The sequence below is a fragment of the Sminthopsis crassicaudata genome, chromosome 2 (assembly GCF_048593235.1).
Source record: "Sminthopsis crassicaudata isolate SCR6 chromosome 2, ASM4859323v1, whole genome shotgun sequence".
Taxonomy (NCBI): domain Eukaryota; kingdom Metazoa; phylum Chordata; class Mammalia; order Dasyuromorphia; family Dasyuridae; genus Sminthopsis; species Sminthopsis crassicaudata.
This window is the reverse complement of record NC_133618.1, coordinates 32,126,603-32,134,977: the sequence shown is the minus strand read 5'-3', so window position 1 is coordinate 32,134,977 and position 8,375 is coordinate 32,126,603. Positions and strand designations below refer to the sequence as shown.

The following is an 8,375-nucleotide window of genomic DNA, read 5'->3' as shown; positions in this document are numbered from 1 at the left end:
AGAGAGAAAGAGAGACAGAGACAGAGATAGAGAGACAGAGAGAGAAAGAGACAGAGAGACACAGAAAGAGAGAGAGACAGAGAGACAGAGACAGAGAGACAGAGACAGAAAGAGAGAGAGAGGGAGAGACAGAGACAGAGAGACAGAGAGAGACAGAGAGACAGAGACAGAGAGAGAGAGACAGAGAGAGAGACAGAGAGACAGAGAGAGAGACAGAGAGACAGAGACAGAGAGAGAGAGACAGAGACACAGAGACAGAGACAGAGAGAGGAGAGAGACAGAGAGAGACACAGAGAGAGACAGAGAGAGACAGAGAGACAGAGAGAGAGAGACAGAGACAGAGAGAGAGACACAGAGAGAGAGAGAGACAGAGAGAGAGAGAGAGAGAGACACAGAGAGACAGAGAGAGACACAGACAGAGAGACAGAGAGAGAGACAGAGAGAGAGACAGAGAGACAGAGAGACACAGAGAGAGACAGAGACAGAGAGAGACAGAGAGAGAGACAGAGAGAGAGAGACAGAGAGAGACAGAGAGAGAGAGACAGAGACAGAGAGAGAGACAGAGAGAGAGACAGAGAGAGACAGAGAGAAAAAGACAGAGAAAGAGGGAGAGAAAAAAGAGGAAGAGAGAGAGAGAGAAGCAGAGAATGAGAAAGACAAAGATTCAGAAAATCCTGCTACCACTATGTTATGTCTCCACATCAAGCTTATAAGCTGGTCCCCATACATGTCCATGTCCTTTTGGGCTCAGATAGTCTGCAGTATTTCCAAAACAACATTGCTTCTGCTTTTTCTCTCCATCAGCTTTACCCTAGGTGCTCACCTCCATACCTCACCTCTAATCCCCAGATATATTATTAATCAACACTGCCGCCCATACCCTTGTATATGTGCTGTTCCTTTAAAATAAGATCTGCTCAGGGAAAGATACTGCTGAATGTTGGAGGGGATGTGGGAAAACTGGGACACTGATGCATTGTTGGTGGAGTTGTGAAAGAATCCAGCCATTCTGGAGAGCAATCTGGAATTATGCCCAAAAAGTTATCAAACTGTGCATACCCTTTGACCCAGCAGCGCTACTACTGGGATTATATCCCAAAGAAATACTAAAGAAGGGAAAGAGACATATATGTGCCAAAATGTTTGTGGCAGCTCTTTTTGTAGTAGCTAGAAACTGGAAAATGAATGGATGTCCATCAGTTGGAGAATGGTTGGGTAAATTGTGGTATATGAAGGTTATGGAATATTATTGTTCTGTAAGAAATGACCAGCAGGAGGAATACAGAGAGGCCTGGAGAGACTTAAATCAACTGATGAAATGATCAGGACCAGGAGATCATTGTATATTTCACCAACAATACTGTATGATGATCACTTCTGATGGATGTGGCCATCTCCAACAATGAGATGAACCAAATCAGTTCCAATAGAGCAGTAATGAACTGAACCAGCTCCGCCCAGTGAAAGAACTCCGGGAGATGACTATGAACCACTACATAGAATTCCCAATAATCCTATTTGTGTCCGTCTGCATTTTGGATTTCCTTCACAGGCCAATTGTACACTATTTCAAAGCCCGATTCTTTTTGAACAGCAAAATAACTGCTTGGTCATGTATACATATATTGTATTTAATTTATACTTTAACATATGTAACATGTATTGGTTAACCTGCTGTCTGAAGGGGGGAAGGAGGGGAAAAATTAAAACAAAAGGTTTGGCAATTGTCAATGCTGTAAAATTACCCATGCATATATCTGGTAAATAAAAACTATAATTAAATAAAAAAAAAAAAAGCAAAATAAGATCTGCTCTTCCAGAGGCTCTTTTTAGACATTGGTCCCATCCTTTTAAGTCTCAGTGATACTTCTGAGTAAAATCTGCATCTTTGCCTTTGAGCCTCCAAGTCTGCTGGGTTTTGCATCTTGGGAGAGCCCAGACTAGGAGCTCCCTGAGGGGCAGTGACTGTTTCCCTTTGTCTTTCTACCCCAGGTTCCAGCATCCTGTCTGGCACTAAGTCTGTGCTCAGGTTATGTTTATGGAACATCTGAAGCTGTGGGGTTTAGTAATTTCTTACTAATCAGGTAATTTCTTATATTTTTATATATTTTCACGTGCCGTGAATTATCGGGCATCTTCCCATTCCTTTTCTTCCTGTCACTCTCAATGATAGCAACTTCTCCATCTTTATCTTTATCAGTATTATTATCTGCCCCATTCCTAAGGAGGAGGCGAGCTCCTTGAGGGTGGAAGTGATGCCATTTTCCAATTTGCATATCCTGCACATGTTCATTTGTATTCTGGATGCACACGATACATATTCATGATCGTGACTTTCTTATTTTTGCTTTTCAGAATTTTCTCAAAGTATTGATTTGTTTGGTTTTTAGATCTTCTCTCCTCTCCTCCCTTATATGTTCCCCTTTCTTTCCAACCTAAATAGAGTCATTCCTTATGAAAATGAAGGAAAAGAAAAAGAAAAAAACTCAGGGTTATGTCTTCTTTTCAACCCATCACATTGGGTGTTGTCCACTCTTTAAGCTCTATATAATTTATCTTAATACTCCTTTCAGAAGGACTTATATAAGTGAGTTATGTATGTAACTTTTCTGTGGATCTAATTCTGTTGTTCCAGTTCATTTACACATGAACTTCTTCAGACCAGGATTATTTAAAATTCCAGTAATTCTGTAATAACTAGAACGCACTAGGAAGTAATTGGGACAAAGTAAGAGAAATAATTCTTAGATGTAGTTATAAAATCTGCCATTGGGTTGGCTACACGACCTTTTAAAAATTCTTAAAATGGATGAAGGAAAAAAGGTTAATTATTAGTGATTACTGCTTCAAGCACGGTGCTAAGTGTGGTGATATAGATATTCTACACCAAGGACCTCATATTCTAATAGAGGGAGAGAACACAAATAGAGGATTTAAAATAATGGCCCATCATTCAAACAGACAGTTTCTACTTACCAAGACTCTCTTTTTCATTAAGGCTTTGTTCATACTGCTCTTGTAAAGCTTGAATCTGATCTTCTACTTGTCTTAACTTTTTTTGTTTATCTTTCAAGGTAGCCATGGTAGCATCAAGCTCAGCCTAGTAAAAATAAATAAATAAATAAATGCTTTTAAAAGTTCCTCAAGGAAGGTGAAACTTTTCTAATATTGCATTTGAGATTAAAATGTCTGGGATGGCATGGAAATTAACATCTAACAATTTGCTCTTGACAACATTTAGATTTGTTTATCAGGACTTTGCCATCCTGAGTAATAATTCTTGATTTCTTTAAAGATAGTAAATATCCCCCTTTAGACTTGTCAATTAAGTTAGATTAAGTTGTTAGAGCCTCCTCCAGACTATAAATTAGATAAACTAATCTAGGGGACCCTGAGCTGAGCAACTAGTTCATTAAGTAATCAGATGCCACTTGTGATGTTTAAAAGAAATGAACCCAAGTTTGACAACTTTCTGCCTTTTTTTATGGAAAACCTGCGCCATGGGAAATAAGGATTCTGACAGTGGGGGTAGGGCATTCTTGTGTTCCATTCAGTATTTTCCTTATTTTTACTTGCATAAGCAGGAGTTTTTAACTTGGGCTCCTTGGATTTGTGTTTTAAATAGTTTGATCATATTGCTGTTATTCAGTGGTTTTAGTTGTGTCCAACTCTTTGTGACCCTCTTGGGGTTTTCTAGGCAAAGATAGTGGAGTGGTTAGCCATTTCCTTCTCCAGATCATTGGGGCTGGTGGGTTATTCCCCTGTTGTGTTCAAGGAGAATTGTTGAGCTGAGAGCTGTGGGGAAGGATGAAAATATTGCAAAGGAAGGTGATTAATATACCTGAGCAGCTCGGAGCTTTTGTCTTTTGGGTTCGACTTCCTTGACGACTCGAGAATACAAATCCATAGCTCTTACCCACATACACATAGATTTACAGGCCTTTGACACTTTTTCTACTTTTTCAGGCAAAAAGTCGGGATTATTAATATATCTTTGGAGCTTTGCCAATACAGCTGGCTTTATATTTTCCTTGTCATAGTCTAAAAGTCTTTTGAGGAAATTAGAATCCCCAAGAAGTTGTTTTGCTGTGGCCCAGTCAGGTCTGTAAGACACATTAAAAATCACATTAATAAAGAGTTAATAAAGACATATAGAATTAGACATGTGTTAAGAGCTTAAATTTAAACAATCAGGATAGGGATTTGAGCTGTGGCTTTGTCATAAAGGCAAAAAGTATTTATTAACACCCATTATATGCCATCTTTGTGCTTCTTAGGGAACTCCCAGGTAAATAAATTCCCTTTACTAAGACAGATGGGAACTTCTCTGCAAACCATGTCTTAAAAGGTTGGCTAGAATAATGGCCAACACAAATAGAAATGCGGCCCCGGAATCATACATAAAGATCACTTTGGGTCATATCTTCACTTAAAAAATCACGCCTTAACAACAGCTATGTTCTATTCTATTTTACCTACTTTGTTAAATATTCTCTTCTTTTTCATTTTATATTTTTTTATAACAGCAGCTTTTTATTTTTCAAAGATAGTTTTCAACATTCACCCTTGTAAAACCTTGTGTTCCAGATATTTCTCAATAACATCTTAACCTGGTTACTCAGGAATCCTGTGAGTCACAATGTAGTATGAGGACTGTTGAATACCTCAGGACAAGACTATTCTAAGGGTGTCACTTTTCCAGGATCACGCAGCCACAACTCAGTAACTCTTCCTGATTCCTTCTGGCCTTGAGACTCCTTCAATATACACTTTGTCTAAGGAGAGCTTCTAGATGAGTAATGATTTTAAAAAGTAGGTAAGATCTATTAGAATTAGCACTTTATTTGACTGTTCCAGTCTGATATAAGCTCATAATCTCCCTGATTTATTGTCTCACTGACAAGTCCAAGTGCTTGAAGAAGTTTGATTTTGTCCTTGGACTAGAAAGGCTGTTATCTGTCTCTCTATTGAAGAGGCTTTTTTCTGGATTTAATGCTGATCTGCCTTGACTCAGCGTTGCCTTCATGGCTGCACCTTCTTAGAGGTCCCCAGAGCTTTGTCCAACAAAAATGGGACTATAAGAAAATAGATTTGGAACCGGCAAGGACCTCATAAAATCTCCTTTTTTTATAGATGGAGAGCCTGAAGCACAGAGAATTTAATTGACTCACATGGAGTCTGAAATGGGATTTAAACCCTAGTACTCCTGACTCAGAGTGCAATGTCCTAGCTCCATCGCCTTTCACATAAATGGTAGATAGAAGTCATTTGGAACTGCTCACTTGGCATTTAGGAGAATGGAAATGGCTTCCATGACAGTCATGACCATATCTGGCGGCTTGGTGAAAACTCTGATTTCAGAAATATCTGCTTTGTCCAAAGAGTCCAGTGCTTTGTTGGCAGCATCGAGGGCTGGGAGAGCCTCCTCCAGATCCCGCTGAGCATCATCAGCTATGGCTTGGGTTTCTTCAGCTTTCACCTTGGCTACTGCTTCATCTTCTTTAATAATGCAACGGACCTGGCGATTGAAATTCATCCAAAAATTTAATATCATTGTCTTAGCATTTCAAAGACTTACCACCGCAATTTGATCAACTAAGTTAAATGACCCCTTCCTTGTTTTTTGTCCAGCAGATTGATAATTTAATGTAATAGTTGTGAAAATCAACTATTCTGCAAAAGAACAATGGGGTAAAGTACATACACAATATTCAATGGAGTTTTCTTATGTCATTTTATTCTAGTTCATTTCTCCCATACTCAATGTTAGAACTGTGCTGATTCATTTTAAAGTATATATTTTATTTACAACTTTGAAAAATACCCAAATGACCCAATTAAATGTAATTTGATTCACTGTTAATGATGTATAAAATATCTTGAGCCACATTTAATTAGATATGAATTAATTACTTTAGTCAAAACATTATAAAATTAATTCTGGGTACCTGATCTGCTTGTTCCTGGTCCACAGACAATTTTTCCATCAAAGCTTCAACTTGCACTGATTTTTCTTTAAGAACTGGTTCTAAAGCTGAAAGATCTAATTTCATTTTGTCCACAAGCACGTTTGTCTCTAATAGCTTTGTTAAACCATTTTTCACTCGATCTCGAGCCTAGATAAGAATGCAAATATGTACTGATTAATTCTACGTATCATTTTGATAAATGTGCCCATCAGAGGATACTTTTCCCACTAATTATCCTAGAATTATTTTAGATATAAACACTCTTGGTCAATAACAGCCCCAAGCAAAATACATTGACATTAATTCTAAATAAAAAAAAATTAAGCAATTATCAGATGAACTAGAGATCCTCTATAGAATTCTATCACATTCTTTTTTAAAAAATTTTTTTTTACCATTTACATGTACAATCAATTTTAAACATTAAAAAATTTTCCAAATCCTCTCCCTTCCTCTCTCCTTTCACCATTCCCTGGGAGATAAGCAATTTAATATAGAGCATACATATGTAGTTCTGAAAAAAAAAACCACATTAGCCATGTTGTGAAAGATAGCACAAAATGAACAAAACAAGAAAAATAAAGAAAAAAATTAAAACATATTTCAATCTACATTCAGACTCATCCAGATTTCATCAGTTCTTTTTGTGGAGATGGATAGCATCTTTTCATCATAAGTCCTTTTGAATTATCTTGGACCAAATGTTAAGAGCAATTTTCATATATTGCTATTACTGCACACAGTGATCTCCTAGCTCTGCTCATTTCATTTTGCATCAGTTCATACATGTTTTCCTAGGTTTTTCTGAAAGCATTCTGCTTACCATTTCTTCTATCACAAAATTGTTTCATCACAATCACATACCATATCTTGTTCAATTATTCCCCAATCGATAAGTATCCCCTCAATTTCCAATTCTTTGCCTCCACAAAAAGAGCTACCATAAATCCATAATTTTTTTTGTAAATATAGGTCCTTTTTCCTTTTAAAAAATCTCTCTGGGAAATAGATTTAGCAGTAGTATTACTGAGTCAAAGGATATATATATATATATAAAATTTGGAACTATACCCAAAGGGATATATATATATATATCCCTTTGGGTATAGTTCCAAATTTTATATATATATCCCTTTGGGTATAGTTCCAAATTATTCTCCAGAGTGGTTGGATAGGTTCACAACTTCACTAATATTGCATTAGTTTTCCAATTTTCTCACATTCCCTCCAATATTTGTTACTTTCTTTTCTTATCATATTAATCTGAAAGGTCTGAGGTAGTACCTCAAGAATTGTTTTAATTTGCATTTCTCTAATTAATAATGATTTGGAGAATTTTTTATATTTTTCACTTATCAAGTGAGGAATGACTGGTAGTTTCTTATAAATTTGCCTCAGTTTTTTATATAGTCAAGAAATGAGGCCTTTTTATCAGAGAAATTTGCTGTACAATTCTTCCAGTTTTCCGCTTTCCTTGTAAACTTGGCTACATTGGTTTTGTTTATGCAAAAGCTATTCAAGTTGATGTAATCATAATTATCCATTTCACATCTCATTTCATCTATTTCTTGTTTAGTCATAAATTCTTCTCTTTCCACAATTCTGATAGGTGGAATATTTCATCTCCCCTTTATGTTTAATCATATACCTATTCTAACCTTATCTTGATATATGGTATGAAATGTTAGTCTAAACTTAATTTCTGCCAAACTACTTTCCATTTTTCCCAGTAATTTTTGTCAAATAGTGATTTCATGTCCCCAAAGCTTAAATATTTACATTAATCAAACACAAGGCTACTGTGTTCATTTATCATCATGTATTATTCTGTGTATAATTCCATGTGTTCTGTGTATTATATGATCTTTTCCATTGATGCATCACTCTATTTCTTAGGCAGTAAAGATTATTCTGATGGTTACTACTTTGTATGTAATACATTTTGAGATCTGGAACTGTTGGACTACCTTCTTTCACATTTTTGTTTTTATTGATTCCTTTAGTATTCTTTACCTTTTATGATAGTTTGCTTGGGTACTTTGGTAAAATTGCCATTTTTATATTGGCATAACTTATTCATGAGTAATTCATATTTCTCTGATTATTTAGATCTGACTTTGTGTGAAAAGTGTTTTATAATTATGTTTATATAGTTTCTGGGTTTGTCTTGGCAGGTAGATTCCCAAGTATTTTATATTACCTACGTTTATTTTAAATAAAATTTCACCTTCTATCTCTTTCTGACTTTGTACTAGGCTTTGTTAGTAATACATCGAGACATTCTCATGATTTATGTAGGTTTATTTTATATGCTGCAACTTTGCTGAAGTGTCAATTATTTCAATTATTTTTTGGTTGATTCTCTAGGATTTTCTAAGTATAGCATCATATCGTTTTCAAAGAATG

The 8,375-nt window shown here is 36.0% G+C and overlaps 1 protein-coding gene across 2 annotated transcripts in view; it reads right to left on the bottom strand.

The window, feature by feature from the left end:
• The window catches only part of DNAH6 (dynein axonemal heavy chain 6), a 188,789-nt gene that overhangs the window by 75,100 nt on the left and 105,314 nt on the right, over positions 1–8,375 (bottom strand). For both annotated transcript variants that reach the window (XM_074285606.1, XM_074285605.1), the window contains 4 exons: positions 5,949–6,116; positions 5,283–5,518; positions 3,842–4,103; positions 2,977–3,100 (listed from right to left, as the gene is read on the bottom strand). In XM_074285606.1, the coding sequence (XP_074141707.1) occupies positions 2,977–3,100; positions 3,842–4,103; positions 5,283–5,518; positions 5,949–6,116 (790 nt within the window). The remainder of the gene's footprint in view (positions 1–2,976; positions 3,101–3,841; positions 4,104–5,282; positions 5,519–5,948; positions 6,117–8,375) is intronic.